Genomic DNA, 22,837 nt, shown 5'->3' with positions numbered 1-22,837 from the left:
ATGAGATAAAATAAGATTACAAGAAAACGGTCATTATAAAATGATAATGACGGGCAGGATACAGTTTATTAATTATTTAGCAATTATTTTTTCTAGATTTTATTAATTTATTATTTATTTATTGTAAACATTAAATTTATTATGTATTTATATTTCTTTACCATTAAATGAAATCTCTTTTACTTCATGGGTTAGTAAATAACGTCCATACGGTCCATACATAGCCCCGCGACTGTGTCATGTGGGACGTTGCCGAAAGGGATGTTTGTCCCCAGCAGAGGCCGCCATTTGCAAACAAACCACGCAACAAACTCCTCCTTCTGCATTTGACGCAATGTGAAGGGGAAATGCTTTAATTTCCGAGGCGTTTCCGTTACTCTAAACATCTGCGCTAAATGTGCTGTCGTCACAGGGCAGAAATGATGTGTGTTCACCGACTGAGGATCAGAACCGGACTGTGACTCGTGGAAAACGGTCAGATTGAGCTCAAGGACACCGCTGCACATTCACGGTAACCGGTAGCGTTATGTGCTGCTGGAGTTATTATGCATTTAACTGCCATTTCTGTCACGTCTGTCTTCTGAGGAAGTGTGTGTGTGTGTGTGTGTGTGTGTGTGTGTGTGTGTGTGTGTGTGTGTGTGTGTGTGCTGCTTTACAGTATATTTGAATAGTAATGTGTCTTGAGTGTTTGTTTATTTCTGTAACCAACGACTCTCAGATATGTAAACATTGATTTAGTTGGTTTTATATTCGCACATTCGTTCATTTCGTTCAACTTGTGACAAAAGTCTTGTTGTCTATTCAAGTTTTAGAAACAAAAAAATAATAACTTGACAGTTAGTTGATCATTTGGTATCAGAAGTGGCTTATATGCAAGGCAAAGGCGTCTAGTTTACCAATATATGATATGCTCATGCCTTGATTTTTAATTAGACAAAAGTCTCATCACTGAACAGAAACAATGTCCAGTATAGAATATAAAGTCCTGCTGCAGTGGAGACAGAATAAATATTGTGTCTGACTCCATCATGAGCTTGGAGGACTGCATCCATACATCTCTGCACTGACTTAAATCACTGATTAATAAAGTCATCTGGAATGGCAAAGAAAGCGTTCCTGCAGGACTCCCAGAGTTCATCAAGATCCTTTGGATTATCTTCAATGCCTCCTCCATCATCTTACCCCAGACATGCTCAATAATGTTCATTTCTGGTGACTGGGCTGGCCAATCCTGGAGCACCTTGACCTTCTTTGCATTCAGGAGCTTTGATGTAGAGGCTGAAGTATGAGAAGGAGCGCTATCCTGCTGGAGAATTGTCCCTCTCCTGTGGTTTGTAATGTAATGGGCAGCACAAATGTCTTGAAACCTCAGGCTGTTGATGTTGATCATCCACTCTGCAGATCTCTCCATACTGAATGTAACCCCAAACCATGATTTCTCCTTTACCAAACTTGACTAATTTCTGTGTGAATCTTGGGTCCAGTAGGTCTTCTGCAGTATTTGTGATGATTGGGATACAGTCCAACAGATGATTCATTAAAAAAATCTACCTTCTGACACTTTTCTAAATGATCAGCTAGAAGTCAAGATATTATTTGTTGCTCTTACAACAAGAATTTTGTCCGATAGTGTATATTGTTTATTACACTACTTTGAATCTTTGAGTCTGAAATTGCATGTAAATATGACTTCAAAACAACATTAGCTCTATTTAATTAACTTTAAACAATTACTTTGATAGTCATTGGATGATAATATGATTTCATTACTGTTCTGAAATAATATTATAAAGGGGAAACCCAATAACGTTCTAATATTCTATGTCAGATGAAAAATATTCTGTAGAACTTTTCAATTTCTGTCAAAATACATCCTAGTATTCTTGATGCTGCTGATATTTCGCTATGTAAATGGGCTTCCGTGGATCTGATACATTTGCATGTGTTTTTGCATTTATTTGCACCATATCCATTATCTGATTTCAAGGTTGAAGCTATAACATGCAGGTTATACTCACTGTTGAAATTCACCTTATATTACATGTGTCTCCATTGTTTTTCTCCAGCACCGAATTTAGATTTTTGCAGCTTAAAGTTTTGCAGCTGTACTCAGAATATAATTTCTAGTAATTTCTAGTAAACTCAATTTTTATAAGTCCCTTTTATTGTAATCGTGCTGCACAAAAATATATCTGAGAATGATTAAAATTGGGTTATCTGTTTACTTGCATTCATACATACATGCGTAATGCATTACTGTATTGAGTTACTCCTCCAAAAAAGTAACTAGCATTACTTAGTTACTTTTTATGGTAAGTAATGTGTTATGTTACTTTTGCATTACTTTTTCTTACTTTCCATGAGGCTTGATCTCTTTCAGAACTTGCAGGTACATTTTTTTTTCTTCCTTTTTAAATGGAGGAACTCTTCAATTAACAACGCACCATATAACCTTCATTTAGCAGTGTTGGGGAAAGTTACTTTTAAAAGTAATCCATTACAATATTAAGTTACTGTCCAAAAAAGTAATTAGTTTTGTTACTTAGTTACTTTATATGAAAGTAATGTTACATTACTTTTTAAAGTTACTTTTATATCTCTTCCCTTAATTTCTTTCTTTTCTATGAAAGCGGAGCTCTGCAGTTAACAACACACTGTATAAACTCCATTTACCAGTGTTGGGGAAAGTTACTTTTAAAAGTAATGCATTAGAGTATTGAGTTACTCTCAAAAAAAGTAACTAGTTTTGTTACTTAGTTACTTTTTATAGAAAGTAATGCGTTTTTTTGAGTTAATTTTAATCTCTTTCCTTACTTTATCGCTTCCTTTTCTATATTCTTTTTTTAAATGAAGCTTTGCAATTAACAATGCACTGTATAACCTACATTACCTTTAAAAAAATGTATACATGCCATATATATTATACCTATAGTTTTACATATAGTATATATAGATATGCATGCCGTATATACAGATTAATGAAAGTTTAAAGCAATGTGTTTACTGCTTAGGTGCTTTTTGTCTTGGTGGTTACGTAAACGTTTTTTCTTTTTTTCGATGCAATCAAAATAATGAACGCATTCTGTCATCGAGTGTGAGGTTCAGCAATTTACTTTTTAAACGCTAATCAATTAAAATAAAAGTAATTCGCATTACATTTTTAAAAAAGTAACTACATTATGACATGTGGATCCGAGAAATTTTTAGTTACATAAAACTTGAAAAATTAAGATGTTTACTTGCAGGATCTCTCAAATCTTTTTACAAGACCTGGAACCCTGTTTTAGACTATATCAAAGGCTTACCTTGTTTAGTTGATATCAGATCTAATAAACAGTAATTAATTGAAAAGAGAAAATATTGACTCCTTAATGTGAACTTTTAATTACTATTTTTTTCAATTGTTATTATTATAATTTTATTTATTTTATTTATTTATTTTTTTATTTATTTTGCTTGTATCGTAAACTTGCTCATTTATTATTATACTGTTTAACAATTTCTTTTAATTCTTGTATTTTATTTATAATTATTTTGTTTAGAGGATATGTTTGTTTTTAATTCATACATTTGAACTTATTTTATTTTAAGGGGATAGTGGGAAAATAAGGAAAATAAGACACTCTGTAATTTTTCCTTTATTGTATTGTATACTATGATGTATTGTCTTGTTAATCCCAATAAAAAATAAAAAATAAAAAAAAATTAAAAAAGAATAGTAAATGCCAAAAAAAAAAAAAGTAACTACATTATTATTACATAATTTTTAAAATGTAATGCATTACTTTTCTCGTTACTTACAAAAGTAATAATATCACATAACTTGCATTACCCCAACTTTTTTATCTATCTATCTATCTATCTATCTATCTATCTATCTATCTATCTATCTATCTATCTATCTATCTATCTATCTATCTATCTATCTATCTATCTATCTATCTATCTATCCTTCCTTTCATCCATGTCTATCTATCAATTCATTCATCCATCCATCCATCCATCTATCTGCATCCATTCATTCATCTGTCCATCATTCCATCCATCTGTCTATTTTTCCATCCATCCATCCATCCATCCATCCATCCATCCATCCATCCATCCATCCATCCATCCATCCATCCCTCCATCCATCCATCCATCCATCCATCTATCTGTCTATCTATCCATCTATCTGCATCCATCTGTCATCCATCCATCCATCCATCCATCCATCCATTTTCCCATTTTCCCATTTATTCCTAAATATCTATATAGGCATGGCGTTCAAGATCGTGTCTGTCTGTCAGTGTTCTTGGTCTTTAAACATTTGTCCTCGTTAATTAATTAGTTTTTTAGGTTGTAATATTTCTGCACATTGACCTGATTTTCTCTTGACCTATTTGCATGTGTTGAAATGTTAAAGTGACGTAATTCTTAAAAAAAAAACATCAACATTAACACTCCATGACCTCATTTGTTGTGTGTGTTTGTCAGGCTGCAGGTATGGCAGATTTGCTGCGATGTCTCCTGAACGTGGCTGAAAAAGCCGCCAATGTGGCCCGGGTCTGTCGGCAGGAGGCCCCGCTGTTTGAGCTCCTCGTACAGGAAAAGACCGGAGCAGACAAAAACAAGAAATTCGTCCAGGACTTTAAGACGCTTGCTGATGTGGTGATCCAGGAAATGATTCGCCATGATGTTTGTGCTCAGGTTATCTCTCAGTTTTCACTCAGATCTATATATTTATTTAATTAAAACTGACTGAGGGCTGAACATTTTCCATTCTTGCGTTATAGTTTCCAGAGCTGACTGGCTTTATTCAGGGAGAGGAATCCAACAAGTTTGAAAATGGACTTGGTGAGTTACACTGATAAGCTTTGATTTGGGCTGCATTTCAATAGATTTCTGTATGCAAATTAGGCAATCATATTCAAATGTTCACCACACTTATGCCGATTGTGACCCTGGATCACATAACCAGTTTTAAGGGTCAAATTTATGAATTTGAAATGTATTAATTAAACAAAATAATCTTTTAATTGACGTATGGTTTGTTATGATAGGACAGCATTCAGCCGACATACAGTTATTTAATTATTTTAATTATTTAATTATTTTATTTTTGACTGTTAAAAAAATCTCAGTGCTTAATTTGTAAATGAGTAATTCCTGGAACAATCAGGGAATAAAAGTTACCGTGACCATCGTCCTCCAAACAATTTCAATTTTTCCCGGAACATGACTTCATTAAACGGTGATCGCTCAAAAAAGAGCATCACATTTCTGAATGGTCTTTAATTATTTTATACCATATAACATTATAGGTCAGTCATGGATAATAAAAACATGACGTCGTCTCACACACAAAATCCACACAGCTTTCGCTTTCACTCATTCACATTCTGTCTCTTAAGCCTCCTTTCCACTGCACACGACAAGCGACAGACCGGAAGTAATTCATTTCCAATGGAGAGCAGTCCGGGAGCTACATTGAGTTTCGATCATCTCCGTATGCGGAAAATTCGGATCCGAATTGAGCTGCGGATCCGTTGAAATATTTGAACTCCTGCGACTAGACCATATGCGACCTGCCGACCGGATATGATGCATTCCAGTGTTGTCCAAGCAGATCCGTGTGCGTGAGATGAGAAATAGGAGTTTATTTGGTTATTTTTTGAATTATAAAAAGTCTATATTAAAAAAAAATAAACTTTTCTGTTCATAAATGTAAGTAAGAAAGTAATAAAACTATTTATTGTTAATGTTGTCTCCACATTCCCTCCAATATTTTAGCGGTCTATGAGTTTCTAGTTTTCATTCCTCTATTAAACCATGTAAACACACAGAGAAAATGTCCAAATGTCGTGTGCAGTGGAAAGGCGGCTTTAGGCCCCGTTAAATTTGACCTAATTCCGTTTTTTTTTGCTCATATGCTCCGCTCACTCTCCGCCTCTTTGCCCTTGTTTGGTATCCCGCAGTGGGTGTGATGACCCGCGAACAAAATAGCGACGGTTGGCCGGGCCTACTTGTGGCTTCTTTTGCACTCTTCAGAAACCTATGGGTGACGTCACGCATACTACGTCCATATAATTTACAGTCTATGATCATACTTGGCTAAACCATGAGTGCTACAATGTATGGCTACTGCCAAAAATATTCCTGTGACATCTAACATTAAACCATCTAATATATGGAAGATTGTGTATTTGTACTTAAGCTGCCTTGTGGTCTATATTTCTGCTCATGGCAGATGTTTTATTTGATGACTTTTGGACAAGCAGAATACGATATAACTGAGCAAACATTACATCTGGTTAAAGGTTAAACATATAGTTATCTGGATGATTCAGAGTTTTTTTTAGTACTGTGGCAGCGTCATCCTTTTAGCATCGGTACAAGAAATAAAGGAGTCAATCACTCATTTTCCTTCAGCTTAGTCTAGTATTCCAGCATATGTTTTTCACAGTGGATGCCCTTCCAGCCAACACCCACATACACTATGGCCAATTTAGTTTATTCAATTCATCTATAGCGCATGTGTTTGGACTGTGGGGAAAACCGGAGCACCCGGAGGAAACCCACGCCAACACAGAGAAAACTTGCAAACTCCACACAGAAACACCAACTGGCCTGGCTGAGACTCAAACCAGCAACCTTCTTGCTGTAAATCAACAATGCTAATCACTGAGTCGCCGTGCTGCTCTTAAAGGAGTCATGTTATTTTAGAAAACTAAAGAACTAAAATTGGACGAGTACCAAGCCCAGAGGCACTCCCTGTAAGAATGCATTGTGCAGAATATGAAATTACACATTTGCAATGCCCTAATTACACTGTATTTAAACAACTGGATCACAGGCTGTAGCCTGGTTTTACTATGGTCGCTTATGCCAGGGTGTGATTCAGAGTTATGCAAATGATTTTAAAATCAGATGGGATGATATCCGTGGTTCGGTTTTGGCAGTGTACCTCATAGGCAAATGTTTGCACGATAATAGGGAAAAGTTGTAAGTATCATTAAGGAGTATTTTACGAGAATATTGATTTTACTGGAGAAGTATTTCTGAGGATGTTTGAAAACAACAGTTTTCAGAAACATTCGTTTGGTTATCAAAACCTTCATAATAAAATTTATGCTTAATTTACAAAAATACATAGAAGCAGTTGAAATATTGTACGCAAGTAGCATATACACTAAGTTGGCAGCCTTATAGTCATATATTTCATGCATTACATCATTTTTGATTACACTTCTTGGTCATAAAGGCACAGATTTCGAGTTAGTTGATGTATAATTCATATAAATGGAGTCATCTGACTGTAGCTTGTGTGTGTTTGATTTAGGGGAGAGTGTTACTGTGACTGTATGCGCTCAGCAAGAAGACACGACTGCTCTGCTGGCTAAAGTTCTGGATGGAGATCAGGCCGCTGCGTCTCTCCTGTCTGATGTGATCCACCAGGACCTCCAGCTTCAAGATCAGACAGCGGAATCCTTGCAGATCTCCATCAGCCCTGCCGACGTGGGCATCTGGATTGATCCCATCGGTATAGAGCTTGTTGTTTTGAATTGACCTTTTTACTTGCTGGCTAATTTCCTTCAAACTCATGAATAATATATAGATGAATAATAATTGTTCACTTTGATATTTGCATTCACTTGTGCTCATTTAGGCTCTTTTTTTATATGAGGTGCCATGTAGGATTTACAGCGGGGTAAATAAGTATTGAAAATGTGAACATTTTTCTCGGGAAAACGTATTTCTAAAGGTGCCGTTGACTTGAAATTTTACCCAGATGTTGGTAACAACCAAAGAAATCCATATATGCAAAGAAAACAAATCTAATTGATGTACAAATGAAGTTCTGCCTAATAAAATGACATGAGACAGGGAAAAAGTATTGAACACATGAAGAAAGGGAGGTGTAGTTCGGCAGTGAAAGCCCAGACAGCAGCTGAAATCTCTCAGTAGTTCTTCAGCAAGCCTCTGCCCTTCCTCAGTGTAAATGAACATCAGCTGCTTCAGTCCAACATCTACATTAGCAGGAGGATGAAGATGAACCCAGGGTGGACATTTCAGCAAGACAATGATCCAAAACAAAGCTAAGGAGACTCTCATGCTTTTAGAGAAAGAAAATCAAACTATGGAATGGCCTAGCCAATCACCTGACTTGAATCTAATAGAGCATTCAAAATAAAGCTCAGATTTGATAGATGACACCCACAGAACCATCAAGATTTTGACACTCTGTTGAAGTCTGTGAGAAACTCACACCTGAGCAATGCATGTGATTTCAGAAGACAACGATGATGTCTATAAATTTCAATTGGAGGGGAAAATGGGTTAATTTTGTCCACGTTAGAGGAAGAGACTCGAAATATTACACTCCTACTTGGTTAATGTAAGTTTCAGTGCACTTTATAAATATTCATGAGACCGTGTGTCCTCATCCAATGAGAAGCAGCGTGGGAGAGACAGTTTACAAAGATGCACTGCAAGTGTTGAAATGCGGGAGGTTTGGTGACACTTTAAGTGAGATTGTAGATTGTAAGTGTGTAGGTGTCTCATTGTTCAGTAGTTGCAAAACTTGTTGCTTAAGTATGAAACTATGTGAAAAAGGTCAAATGAAACATGAGAGGAGGAACTGCGGCTGAAGTGTCACTGTAAATCATTTTTGTTGAGATGTATTGTCACAGAAATGATTACAATAAGTGATGCTATTGTTGTTTTTTAGGGCATGTTATGCCACTTATTATATCATATAAACAGTGCTCAGCATAAAAGAGATGTTTAAGTCTTGTAGCGTGAACTAGGATGGAAATCTATGGGATGGAAAAAATCTTAGACATGTGTTTGAAAAGATGAAGTGTCGGAGAATGTATCTGTTACCATCAAATGTTTGATGAGGAATGGGAAAAGTTTAGAAAAGAATTCTGTGAGATATGAGGAAGAGGTTTATAAATGCCTCCAGGTTGGTGAGCATAAAAGTCCTCAACAAAAATATTCTGGTAACATTTTACAGTAAGGTCCCATTAGTTTATCATGTATTTACTAGAATGAACAAATAGTTATCTCCGTCTAATCATCCATCCATCCATCCACCCACCCACCCACAGTGGGGGAAATAAGTATTGAACACGTAAATTTTTTTCTCAGAAAAACATATTTCTAAAGGTGTTGTAGACTTGAAGTTTTCACCAGATGTTGGTAACAACCAAATGCGTAATAAAAATGAAGTGTCACAGGTAAAAAGTGTTGAACACATGAAGAAAAGGAGGCGTAGTTCAGCAGTGAAAGCCCAGACAGCAGCTGAAATCTCTCAGTAGTTCTTCAGCAAGCCTCTGCCCTTCCTCAGTGTAAATGAATATCAGCTGCTTCAGTCCAACATCTACATTAGCAGGAGGATGAAGATGAAACCAGGGTGGACATTTCAGCAAGACAATGATCCAAAACACAGCCAAGGAGACTCTCAAATGCTTTCAGAGAAAGAAAATCAAGCTGTAGAATGGCCTAGCCAATCACCTGACTTGAATCCTATAGAGAATACAGAATATAGCTCAGATTTGATAGACGACCCACAGAAGCATCAAGTTTTAGGCCCTGTTTACACTAATGTGTTTTAGTTTTAAAATGTAAAAGTTTTGCTCTGGTTGCGCCATCCGTCCACACTACGCTGGAGTTTTTGAGCGCTGAAAAGGGAGCGTTCTGGAAAAGCTGGAGAGGCCGTTTCCGTTCTGAAACGCTGCTGCTCCATCTCAGTGTGGATGGGGGAAAACGAAGACATCTGAAAACGGAGGCAGGGCTGCTGAGATTCGCTACCTGATTGGGGCTTTTGAGTCATTGCGTATCCTTCCCTTACACGTCAAGCCCCAATCACCTGACTATAACACTTGACTTTAACGCTACCGGAAGACAGCAGACCAGCCTTCCCTGTAAACAACAACACGGACACAGAAATGGGAGCGTTGTTTGCACTATTGTCTGTTTTAGGCGCCATTGGGTAGTCATTCATTTGTTACGTTTAGTTTAGTTTTGTTAGTAATTTTCAGGAACGCTAGTGTGGACGCGAATCGTTTTTGATCTAAAACTTAGTTTTAAAACTAAAACGCACTAGTGTAAACGAGGCCTTAGACACTGTTGAAGTCTGTGAGAAACTCACACCTGAGTAATGCATGTGACTTCATTCTCTATATCAGAGGCATCTTTAAATGGCCAGTGATGTTTAACCTTTTATGGGTTTTCTTTTTCTGTCGAACAAAAAAAAAGAACATATTTTAAAAAATGTCAGAAACCTGTATCCATTGACTTTCCATTTACTATGAAAGTTAATGGTTACAGGTCTCCAGCATTATTCAAACCATCTTCTTTTGTGTTCGACAGAAGAAACTCATAAAGGTTTTGGACAAAGAGTGAGTAAATGATCACAGAATTTTCAGTTTTTTGGTGAACTGGCCTTTTAATAATTGTTGTTTTGAAACAAGGCTGCTGATAAAGCACAAAGTACATGCAAAACAAAACCCAATTCTCCATGAGAATTTAGTTTTGAACCTCATTATTTTGTGTGTTTTATTGGTTGTATTCTTTGGGCAGATGGGACAAGCCAGTACATTGAAGGAAAAGAGGAAGAGGAGCCAGATGAAGGGTTTTGCGTGTCCGGATTGCCCTGCGCTTTGGTTCTGATTGGAGTTTACTTGCGAGCCACTGGTCAGCCAGTTATGGGTGTCATAAACCAGCCATTCAACCGCAAAGACTCCACAGGGAAACGGTAAGAATGTTACTTTAGCATGAAACTATATACCAGGAGATTAAACTGACAAGACTTCAAAACACTAGATGTTTTATTTGTTGTTAACTGAGTAACTGAAGCACTAGCTGTAAAGGCTCCGCCCCCTCCTCTGGAAAGGAGGCGGGAGCAGCAGCTAATTTGCATTTAAAGAATCGCATGAAATCAGTGCTGAGTTTTTATGCTTTTTCATTTGTTCGATTTCAGTGGAATTTTGTTTTATTTTTTATTTTATTTTGGATAGACACAAATGATAAACAGCACAAATTAATTTACCCGGCTTTTTATGCACAAGGGTGACATTTATTTTGACCACAACTGTCTATATGGGGGGAAACAAAATATACATTGTTCGTGACCTTTATAAAGACGTTCTCAGTGTGGTTTAAAAATTTTGGTCTTAAGACACACAGAACAAAATGAAAAACTAAGAATTGAGAAAACGTAAATATTAAATATATTAACTATAAATACATAACCCTAAAAAATGTGGTCCTTTAAGTGCCCTTCTAATCTTGCAACTCTAGTACAATGCCTGGCTACAATCAACCGTAATTTGTTATGTAAACCATTTATCAGGAGGTTAAACTGACAAGACTTTAAAACACTAGATATACTATTTGTTGTTTACTGAGTAACTGAAGCACTAGCTGTAAAGGCTCCACCCTCTTCTAGAAGTGGAAGCAGCAGCTAATTTGCATTTAAAGAAACACATGAAATCAGTGCTGAGTTTTTTATGCTTTATCAGTTGTTTGATTTCAGTGGAATGTTTTATTTTATTATTTTATTTTGTTTTGGGAAGACAAACAAGATGTAGAATACAAATTAATTTACCCTACTTTTTTTGCTCTAATTTAAGGACACAAGGGTGCCATTAATTTTTACCACAACTTTCTGTATGGGGAAAATAAATGGTCAATGTTGCTATACATTGTTTGACTTTAAAAATGGCTTTCTTTATTTGAGTCACACACAGTGCAAATAATGAGAGCAAACATCACACACAGAGCTAAAAAACGAAGCAAATATTAAATGTGTTAACTATAAAAATATAAACCCAAAAATTGCATCCCTACCACAATTTTTAATTGCCCCAATCATGCAAGTCTAGTACTGCACCAAACTAAAATCATTAATTTATCGACTATTAATCATCTTTTACTTAAATACTTTAGATTTAAAAGGATTGTTCCCCCAAACTTGTGAATTCTGACATCATTTACCCAACATTAACTTGTTATATAAACCGTATACTTGATGTAAAAACCATATATCATGAGTTAAACTGACAGGACTTTAAAACACTAGATGTTTATTTGTTTTTGACTGACTAACCGAAGCACTAGCTGTAAAGGCTCCGCCCTCTTCTAGTAAAAGGGGCGGGAGCAGCAGCTAATTTGCATTTAAAGAGAGACACAGGAAATCAGTGCTCTTTTTTTTTAATTTTTGGATATGATTGGATGATTAGCATCCTAAGGTGTGCAATTGTTTACAGATAAATGCACAGCTAAAGTAGTTCCGGCAGATTTTGAGCACAATTAAATATCGCTACACTGAATGAATTCAGTTATTTCACAGTCAAACGTGACATTAAAACTAAACAGAAGGCGGATAACTTGTTTAAACCCAATTGCGTTTTTTTTTTTCTTTTTCTGTTGAACACAAAAGAAGATATTTTGAAGAATGTTGGAACACCTATAACCACAGACTTCCAAATTATTTGCAAGTCAATGGATACATATTATCAACATTTTTTAAAACATCTTCTTTCATATTTGACTGAGTTCTCCCTTTAAATTGTAACTGCATTAAACGATGTCTTGATTTTATAGATGGAAAGGCCAGTACGTGTGGGGTGTTTCGTATGAAGATGTGAACGTATGTTCGCTCACACAACGCAGACAGTCACTGGCACAGAAGAGCGAACACTTATCCGTATTATTGAGCTCCAGTGAGCGGCGCGAGGTGAAGGACGCGCTCGCGGCGCTCTCCAACGGCTCGCTAATGTTCGCATCCGGCGCCGGATACAAAATCCTGTGTGTTTTGCAGGGTCTAGCAGATGTGTATGTGTTATCTGAGGGAAGCACCTTTAAATGGGACTCGTGCGCTCCTCATGCGATTCTGCGGGCTCTGGGTGGTGGAGTTTCTGATTTGAGCGCATGTATGCAGGCTAAAAACACTGGGTACGCCTCTGAAATCACATACCATCAGCCCTCAGGGGACCATCAGAGTCACGGTGTGGATCGGTGGGCCAATCAGGGGGGAATAATTGCATATCTGGACTCCAGTGTCATTGAGAAAGTCATAGCGGTGCTGGCTGGAAAGATCTGACTAATATATGAAGTGCTTATCCAAGTTTGGAACTAAACAATTACACAGTAAGGTTTCATTAGTTAAGTAAGAGATAAAGTACATCCAGGAGGTTATTAGAGAAGAATAAAGCCTCAGCAGCTCAAGACTGAAGGGTTTATTCTGTGAGAACAACCGTCTGGATGTTCTGAGCTGTAATAGTTTATTAGTTCTTTAATTCAATGCAAAACTGACTGAATTTTAAACAGCTGATGGAGTATACACTAACCTGTGCATCATTTAGCCACAGGATGGCGCCAAACTGCAAAGCTGACACACACGAAACCATTTAAATGAAGTTTACTATACAATCACTGTATTTGTGATCGTGTAACCGAGGATAGCAGAAGGAATTTCGTTTCATATACATTAGAAGATGTAATTATTCTAAACGTATGATGGATAGTGTGTTTATTTTTATGCTATATTTTCTTTTCTTTATGATGATAGTTTTATAATATGATTTATCAGCATATTCAAATATTAAATTAAGCTATAGCTTATTAGAACAAAATCATAATGCTTATCTGAAGTATTGAACACGTCACCATTTTTCTCAGAAAACATGCTTCTAAAGGAGCCGTTAACTTGAAATTTTCCCAGGATGTTGGTAACAACCAAAGAAATCCATATATGCAAAGAAAACAAATCTAATTATTTTACAAATGAAGTTATGCGTAATAAAATGAAATGACGCAGGGAAAAGGTATTGAATACATGAAGAAAGGAAGGTGTAGATCAGCAGTGAAAGACCAGACAGCAGCTGAAATCTCTCAGTGGTTCTTCAGCAAGCCTCTGCCCTTCCTCAGTGTAAATGAATATCAGCTGCTTCAGTCCAACATCTACATCAGCAGGAGGATGAAGATGAAACCAGGGTGGACATTTCAGCAAGACAATGATCCAAAACACAGCCAAGAGACTCTCAAATGCTTTCAGAGAAAGAAAATCAAACTGTAGAATGGCCTAGCCAATCACCTGAGCTGTATGCAATAGAGAATACAGAATAAAGTGCAGATTTATAGACGAGACACACAGAAGCATCAAGATTTACACACTGAGTAATGCATGTGGCTTCATCCTCCACATTAGAGGCGTCTTTAAGTTGCCATCAACAACAAAGTCTGATATAAAGTATTAAACACATTTCTGTAGTTCAGCACTGCTTTCTCCTTCTTTCATTTCATTCTTATTACACACAACTCTTTTGTTTTTGTTTTGTTTTAGTTTTATGTTTGTATTGTTTGGGTTTTACCAAAATCTGCTTCAATTTAATGTCAACAGCTCCTTCAGAAATATTATTCCCAGGATGAAACCTGACAATGTGTTCAGTACTCATATCCCCTGTAATTATTAGCAATATATATGTTTTTAATTAGCTTGATTTTGTGTCATCCTCGTGATGTGAATGTCCTGATGAAGTGAAGTGTTACTGAAGGAAAGCAGGATTATCACACAAGAGAGTAATATCCGGTGGCATGTGTCAAACAGTTTGATTGATGACTGCCACGCCCCTTTTAGGGCGGGGCTTCCGGTGTAAACCCCGCCCCTTTCCGTTAATTAGATTCTTATCAGTTGAATTAAATTAATAATTCCGGTAATCAGATTCTTATCAGTTGAATTAAATTAATAATTCCGGTAATTAGATTCTTATCATTTTAATTAAATTAATAATTCCGTTAATTAGATTCTTATCAGTTTAATTAAATTAATAATTCCGTTAATCAGATTCTTATCAATTGAATAAAATTAATAATTCCGGTATTATTACATTAAAATGAGATATTTTAATATTATGAAATAGGTTTTAATGAAATAAATTATATCAACCGTTATTAAATCTATATTATTTAATATTATACAGTATTATATTTTAATTAATGTAATCAATTCAGTTATTATAAATATACAATATTATATTGTCATTATTGTTTTAAATTATATATTATGTTAATATATTATGTTAGAATTAATAAACTAAGGTATGTGCACCGGTGTGTTGCCTTTGCTCTGTTATGGTCAGAACTGGCACCAGGCATATGTGTGCATGTGTTGATAAGGAAACCGTTACCTGTCCTTTGGTCGTCTGTTTGTGAAAGATAGATGACATATCAGATAAGTGATATATAACTGATGGTTGTAACAACACATTTCCGGTATGCTGTTAGGAGATAAGTAAAAATCGTTGACCGTTAGACACAATCAGTCGGATGTTCTAGCAAGATAGAATGATAAACCATTGTCTGTCCTAATGCTAATCAATGATAAGAAAATGCTGACACAACATACAACAGACAGGACATGGGTGTGTCATATATTTGTGTATATAAATATAGACCCGGTAATAGGCTGACTTATGTCAAAACCATGTCTGACTTTGAAGTGAGCGCTAGCAGACCCGGTCAGATTTGGACCGATGATCTCAATACCGACTTAAACGGTAACCCTATCTCTATGGAAGAAAAGTGGGACGACCACCTAATGAGAAGGGTGATGATGGCTCCTAGAAAAAGGATCACCAACCTGAAGCTGACATATTTTCTTCATGAGAATAAACGTTACATGAAAAAACAGGTTGTTATGCCCAGCGAACTCATTTGTCATTACCTATTTGACAAAAAGCAGCGGGTTGTTACCTTGTACATAACGGAATCTGGAGAGCCGCACAGTCTGGAGGACCCCTGTCTGGTCCTAACGGCTAAAGACTGGTTCTTATTCTACAATCATGCCTGGGCAGATGTACGGGAATCTAAACAGGAGCCGTTGTTTATCGCCGAGTGGGATTCTGAAAAACCAAACAATCGGTTTCGACTGGTTGGAAACAACTGTGAAAAGAACCCTGAAGACTGCATTTACATATTCTTGTGTGATGACAAGTCAAAGCTTCGTGAGCGTTCTGGAATAATACATGCTGACGAACATAATGAGCAATATGAAATGGTTCTACCCATCCTCTGGAGAGACGTCGACAAGATGGATGACATTTTTAGAACCATAAACAAACTGTTCAAATGGTGTGATTTGAATGATCGATACAGAAATATTAAAGTTCAGCTGTTCCACCCCCAGAGGATGGGTAGAACCATTTCATATTGCTCATTATGTTCGTCAGCATGTATTATTCCAGAACGCTCACGAAGCTTTGACTTGTCATCACACAAGAATATGTAAATGCAGTCTTCAGGGTTCTTTTCACAGTTGTTTCCAACCAGTCGAAACCGATTGTTTGGTTTTTCAGAATCCCACTCGGCGATAAACAACGGCTCCTGTTTAGATTCCCGTACATCTGCCCAGGCATGATTGTAGAATAAGAACCAGTCTTTAGCCGTTAGGACCAGACAGGGGTCCTCCAGACTGTGCGGCTCTCCAGATTCCGTTATGTACAAGGTAACAACCCGCTGCTTTTTGTCAAATAGGTAATGACAAATGAGTTCGCTGGGCATAACAACCTGTTTTTTCATGTAACGTTTATTCTCATGAAGAAAATATGTCAGCTTCAGGTTGGTGATCCTTTTTCTAGGAGCCATCATCACCCTTCTCATTAGGTGGTCGTCCCACTTTTCTTCCATAGAGATAGGGTTACCGTTTAAGTCGGTATTGAGATCATCGGTCCAAATCTGACCGGGTCTGCTAGCGCTCACTTCAAAGTCAGACATGGTTTTGACATAAGTCAGCCTATTACCGGGTCTATATTTATATACACAAATATATGACACACCCATGTCCTGTCTGTTGTATGTTGTGTCAGCATTTTCTTATCATTGATTAGCATTAGGACAGACAATGGTTTATCATTCTATCTTGCTAGAACATCCGACTGATTGTGTCTAACGGTCAACGATTTTTACTTATCTCCTAACAGCATACCGGAAATGTGTTGTTACAACCATCAGTTATATATCACTTATCTGATATGTCATCTATCTTTCACAAACAGACGACCAAAGGACAGGTAACGGTTTCCTTATCAACACATGCACACATATGCCTGGTGCCAGTTCTGACCATAACAGAGCAAAGGCAACACACCGGTGCACATACCTTAGTTTATTAATTCTAACATAATATATTAACATAATATATAATTTAAAACAATAATGACAATATAATATTGTATATTTATAATAACTGAATTGATTACATTAATTAAAATATAATACTGTATAATATTAAATAATATAGATTTAATAACGGTTGATATAATTTATTTCATTAAAACCTATTTCATAATATTAAAATATCTCATTTTAATGTAATAATACCGGAATTATTAATTTTATTCAATTGATAAGAATCTGATTAACGGAATTATTAATTTAATTAAACTGATAAGAATCTAATTAACGGAATTATTAATTTAATTAAAATGATAAGAATCTAATTACCGGAATTATTAATTTAATTCAACTGATAAGAATCTGATTACCGGAATTATTAATTTAATTCAACTGATAAGAATCTAATTAACGGAAAGGGGCGGGGTTTACACCGGAAGCCCCGCCCTAAAAGGGGCGTGGCAGTCATCAATCAAACTGTTTGACACATGCCACCGGATATTACTCTCTCACACACACACACACACACACACACACACACACACACACACACACACACACACACACACACACACACACACACACACACACACACACACACACACACACACACACACACACGAAGATTCATGGCCTTTTATGGTGTTTTGTAATATTTGACTGTAAGAAGTGAGTCCTGAGAGTGAAAACAGCGGAAACACATCTGACCTGCTGCAGGTTTCACCTCTTATTCTGAAGTGTTGGTGGGTAATTATGAATCTTGTGTAAAAATAGTACTGTTAAATGTTGGGTAAGAAATGATAGATTATTATATTAAATATAAGGCACTGGTCATATTTAAAAGCTGTAATAAAGCCGATGTGGATTTTTAAATTCTTTCTTGTGCGTTTGTTTTCTTGAAATTGAGGTTTACACATTCGGATTGATGTTTGCTTTGTTAGGATTGGACAATATTTGGCTGAAATGCAAATCAGGAATCTTTGAGTTAAAAACAAATCTGAATACTGAGATAATTCACTTTTAAATCTGTAATAATTACATTAAACCATTTCCTTCTTCATCTGAAATTTCTTTAAATGGAGACATGGGGTTAAATTTCATGGACAGGGTTTCTGCAGGTTTCACAGAGTTAAATTTAAGACTTTTTAAGACATTTTTAAGACCATTATAACTGAAATTTTAGACTAATAAAGCACTTAAGCCTAAGGAATTTTTTAAATGGTCCAGATGGAAAAGATTTTTATTTGCCCTATCAAAAAATGTTTTATTATAATTTAATAAAACAAGAACACATGAATATTTAAAAGAATAGTTTAGATTAAAAATGTTAAATATTGTGTAAAAGCAAGCTAAATCTACCTGTATAAACTATCAATGTTTTAAAAGCTGTAAAAACTATAATAAACTAAATCAACATGGAGAACTTATAAAGGAATGTTATTTTAATGAAAATAATTCAACCATTATGATAAGCAAAGTTAAAAATGACGTTTTTTAAATAAAAAGTTTAAAGTTTTATTGAGATGCATTGTTGATTTTATGGGTTTTGGCCAGATTGGGTAGTCATTTATGAACAAAGGGAAATGAAGACCTGTTTAAACAAGATTTAAGACCTACAGCACAATATTTCAGCATATTTAAGAGTTAGGCCTAAAGCCTAAAAATTGTATTTTGAGGTTTAAGACATTTTAAGACCCCACAGAAACCCTGATTGAGAAAAAAGAGAAAACAACAATCTGGCATCTTCTGAAGTCTTTTAAAATCATTTAATTCATGAAATCGATCATTTGCTTTAAGGTCCGGCGTTAAACGAACTGAAAGTCAGCAACAGGTTTGTGTGAACAGTTTTATGTTCAGCTGTACAGAGGGAAAGCAGTCTGTGTTTCAAAGCAAATGAGGCGGATTTTAAATTAAATACTGAGTTAAGTCATTAGTTTAAAACGGACAAGAACCTGTAGATTCGGAGAGAAAGAGTCGCTCCGGCAAACGAATCTTTCAAGATGATTCCTGAGCGGGAAAGAAAATGTTTAGTTTAAACTTTTAAATCATTTCAGATATTTGATTTCTGTGATTTCACTCATGGTTTATTTTGCTAACTGTGAATGTAAAAGGACAATGGAGTCTCTATTTTAACATTAGGGACCAAATACATGAACGAACAAATTACATGAACTGAATCAGTCAAGTGATTCGTTGGCATAGTTTATGGCAAAAAAAAGATTCAAATCTTCAGATTCAAGGTATGAACAATAAATTCTATGCTTATGGGGTAGATTGTAAATTAAATAATGAATAAAGTCACGAGTTAAGGACAGACGTCAAGAATCTGTAGATCCGGAGCGAAAGAGTCGCTCCGCCTAATGAATCTTTCCACATGATGTCTGAGGGGGAAATGTTCGTCTTTTTAAACCTATAGTAGACTTTAAAACAGATTTCTGTGATTTAACTGGTGGTTTATTTTGCTCACTGTTAATACAATGGACAATGGAGTTTCTATTTCAACATTAGAGATCAAATACATGAACGAACAAATAACGTGAACTGAATCGGTCAAATGATTCGTTGCGCAGGCATAGCGTTTGATTAGAAAAAAATTCAAACGATTCAATTCTTCCAATTCAAGGTGTGAACAAGTAATTCTCGTGGATATTAACCCAAGAAATCAAAGCATTTCTTTGCTTAACAAATGATTTGAAACGATGAAAAGATTCGATCCACTTAAATGAATCAAAACGGTTTTAATATTGAACTGCTGAATTCTGAGGCTTGAATAAGTGGTGAAATGATGATAAACTCTGGTGAATAGGCCCAGGAACTCTGGGAAATCTCACCCACGTCTTTTTCCTGTTCTCCTTCTAGTAGCAGATGAAGAGAAAGTCATCCCTGAGGTCTGAGTGTGATTTTTACATTAGTCCTAATGTGATCATATCACTAAACATTCAGCATCTCCCTCAACACTTTCCAGCAGATTCAAGCCTGGCAAAACCAGAAACATGGTAAAACATCACCTTTAAAATAATGAAAGTAGATATATATAAATGTCATTATTACCTTCATGTCATTTAGAACTGTTTGTTTTGTCATGGAAGACAAATGAAAAATAAAATAAAAATCTCTGCTTCATTTCAAAACAGGACTACAAATGATTCAACATCAAACCCACCAAAGGGTTAGTTCACGCAAAAATGAACCTCAAGTGGTTATAAACCACTTCTATTAAACACAAAAGAAGATAATATGAGGAATGTTGGAAACCTGTAACCACTGATGTTCATAATAGGGAAAAAATACTATGGAAGTCAATGGTTACAGGTTTACAACATTCCTCACAATATCTTCTTTTATTAAACACAAAAGAAACAAACTAAAATTGGTAAATAATGGCAGGATTTTCATGTTTGGGTGAAATATTCCTTTAGATTTTCATATTCATGAGTAAAATAAGGTCTGTGCTAAACAACTCGGGATGTTTTGTTGTAAAGCTGCTGAAAACATCACTACATCAACATCTGCAGTGTGTGTAATGCACATTGGAGTGTAAATACTGTCGAGTTTGGTCTATCACAAACCTTACTTTATCAACAAATTTTAATAATTAACAAAACCCATAAGGCATTCTTGATTAAACCTAGTCCTAGTCTTTCAGCTCGTGACATCACTTCCTCCATAAACCTTAAACACTGAATTTCATGCATCAACCTGGAGCAGATCTGAGGAGCAAAGCTTAACTTTGGGCTCTTTAATCAGTTCATCGTGGAGCTTGACATTACACTGAAAAGCAAATCACTAGAAAATAATAATAATAAAGGTTTAAATCAACATGAGGGTGATTAAAGGGATAGTTCACCCAGAAATTAACATTTACTCACCCTTCACTTAACTCAAACCAGTTTCTCCTGTTAAACACAAAAGAAGATATTTTGAAGAATGTTGCAAACCTGTAACCATTGACTTCAATAGTAGGAAAAACAAATCCTACGGAAGCCAATGGTTACCGGTAGCATTCTTCGAAACATCTTCTTTTGTGTTCAACAGGAGGAAAAACCTCACTTGAGTGTGAATAAATAAACGGACAGTTCACCTAAAAGTGAAAATGTCTGAGGAGATAGTTCACCCAAAAAATTATTCAGTGTATATAGTCTCCCTCTAGTGGTGGCAAACTTTTATGATGTTACTTTCCATTGTTGAACTCTAAATAAGATATTTTAAAGTAAAGCTGAAAACCGGTAACTATTGACTTCCATTGTAGGAAAAACAAATACTATGGAAGTCAATGGTTACCTGTTTTTGTAGATCTGAGGACGATCTGAAACACAGGATGATGACTGCTGATGTTTTTTTTCTAATCTAGAGGTTTCTAAAAGGAAATGCCATCATTTATTCTTTTCTTGTTTCATTTCCTCTGTTGAACACAAAATAGGTTTTGAAGAATGTTAGAAAAACCGGTAACTATTGACTTTCATAGTGTTTGTATTTCCTACTATGAAAGTCAATGGATAATGGTTTGTAACATTCTTCAAAATATCTTCTTTTGTGCTTAACAGAAGAAAAAAAAGAAGGTTTGAAACGGGTAACCATTGACAAATATAGTATTTGTTTTTCTTACTATGGAAGTCAATGGTTACCGGTTTTTGTAGATCTGAAACACACAGGATATTAAAGCACAGGTTGATTACTGCTGATGTTTTTTTCTAATCTAGAAGTTTCTAAAAGGAAATGCCATCATTATTCTTTCTTTTCTTGTTTTATTTCCTCTGTTGAACACAAACGAAGATGTTTTGAAGAATGTTAGAAAAACCGGTAACTATTGACTTCCATAGTGTCTGGATTTTCCTACTATGAAAGTTAATGGTACATGTTTGTAATATTTTTCAAAATATCTTCTTTTGTGTTTAACAGAAGAAAATAAAAGGGTTTAAAACCAGTAACCATTGACTTGCATAGTATTTGTTTTTCATACTATAGAAGTCAATGGTTACCGGTTTTCAGCTTTCTTCAAAATAACTTATTTAGTGTTCAACAGAAGAAAGAAAACTCCAAAGGTTTGCAACCACTAGATTTTGAATTGATTTCCAACATTCGTCAAAACATCTTTTGTGGTGTTCAACGTAAAAAGAAACTCACTTGAGAGTAAATGAATAAGGATTTTTTAATTAAGTGAAATGTCCTTTTAAAGAGAAAGTTCTTCTTGTAAATTACTCAGTCGGTACTCTCCTTCTAGCGGTTGAAAGCATTTATGAATTTTTTTTCTTCTGTTGAACACTAAATAAGATATTTTGAAGAAAGCTGAAAACCAGTTACCATCGACTTTCATAACAGGAAAACAAACTCTACAGAAGTCAATGGTTACAGGTTTTTAACTTTCTTCAACATATTATTCAGAGTTCAACAGAAAAAAATAACTCATAAGGGTTTGCAGCCACTAGATTACAATCAACATTCTTTAAAACATCTTTTTTTGTGTTCAACAGAAGAAATAATCTTACTTGAGTGTGAAACAATAAGGACATTTTCACTTTAAGGTGTACTGTCTCTTTAAAGGGATTTAAATTTGAAATTTACTCGCTACACACTCTCCCTCTGGTGGTTGCAAAGTATTTTTTTCTTCAGATGAACACTAAATAAGATATTTTGGGAAAAAAAAAAAAAAAAAAAAGGTAACCATTGACTTCTATAG

General features: G+C 35.5%; 1 protein-coding gene and 1 long non-coding RNA gene across 4 annotated transcripts; one reads left to right on the top strand and one right to left on the bottom strand.

The window, feature by feature from the left end:
* The first annotated feature begins 372 nt into the window (after positions 1–372).
* inpp1 (inositol polyphosphate-1-phosphatase) lies at positions 373–14,264 on the top strand. 3 transcript variants are annotated; one of them, XR_015502212.1, is made up of 6 exons: positions 373–511; positions 4,477–4,689; positions 4,776–4,836; positions 7,322–7,522; positions 10,567–10,832; positions 10,936–13,690. XR_015502212.1 is itself a non-coding variant. In XM_087273084.1 (6 exons), exons 2-6 carry the CDS (start codon positions 4,486–4,488, stop codon positions 13,088–13,090), a joined length of 1,140 nt encoding a protein of 379 aa, XP_087129210.1. In that variant the 5' UTR covers positions 373–511; positions 4,477–4,485; the 3' UTR covers positions 13,091–14,264. The 3 variants fall into 3 exon arrangements, 2 of the variants coding, with proteins under 2 accessions (XP_087129210.1, XP_087129211.1); XM_087273084.1 differs by having other exon boundaries at positions 10,567–10,741; positions 12,592–14,264; XM_087273085.1 differs by having other exon boundaries at positions 373–474; positions 10,567–10,741; positions 12,592–13,877.
* A 5,328-nt stretch (positions 14,265–19,592) lies between these two features.
* Positions 19,593–22,119, bottom strand: LOC147841624 (uncharacterized). The gene is made up of 2 exons (XR_015502241.1): positions 21,385–22,119; positions 19,593–20,415 (listed from the first exon to the last, which is right to left on the bottom strand). It is a non-coding gene; the product is annotated as an uncharacterized LOC147841624 (long non-coding RNA).
* Positions 22,120–22,837: the final 718 nt, after the last annotated feature.

Source organism: Danio rerio, chromosome 11 (genome assembly GCF_052040795.2).
Source record: "Danio rerio strain M-AB ecotype USA chromosome 11, GRCz13ab, whole genome shotgun sequence".
Taxonomy (NCBI): domain Eukaryota; kingdom Metazoa; phylum Chordata; class Actinopteri; order Cypriniformes; family Danionidae; genus Danio; species Danio rerio.
Note: the sequence above shows the minus strand (reverse complement) of the source record. Positions and strands in the feature narration are given on the sequence as shown.

Excerpts from the sequence above, each read along its gene's own strand:
- inpp1 (XM_087273084.1), top strand. The coding sequence starts at position 4,486 with ATGGCAGATTTGCTGCGATGTCTCCTGAACGTGGCTGAAAAAGCCGCC. Across the intron at positions 7,523-10,566 it reads CATCTGGATTGATCCCATCG|ATGGGACAAGCCAGTACATT; the intron begins GTATAGAGCTTG and ends TTCTTTGGGCAG. Across the intron at positions 10,742-12,591 it reads AAAGACTCCACAGGGAAACG|ATGGAAAGGCCAGTACGTGT; the intron begins GTAAGAATGTTA and ends TTGATTTTATAG.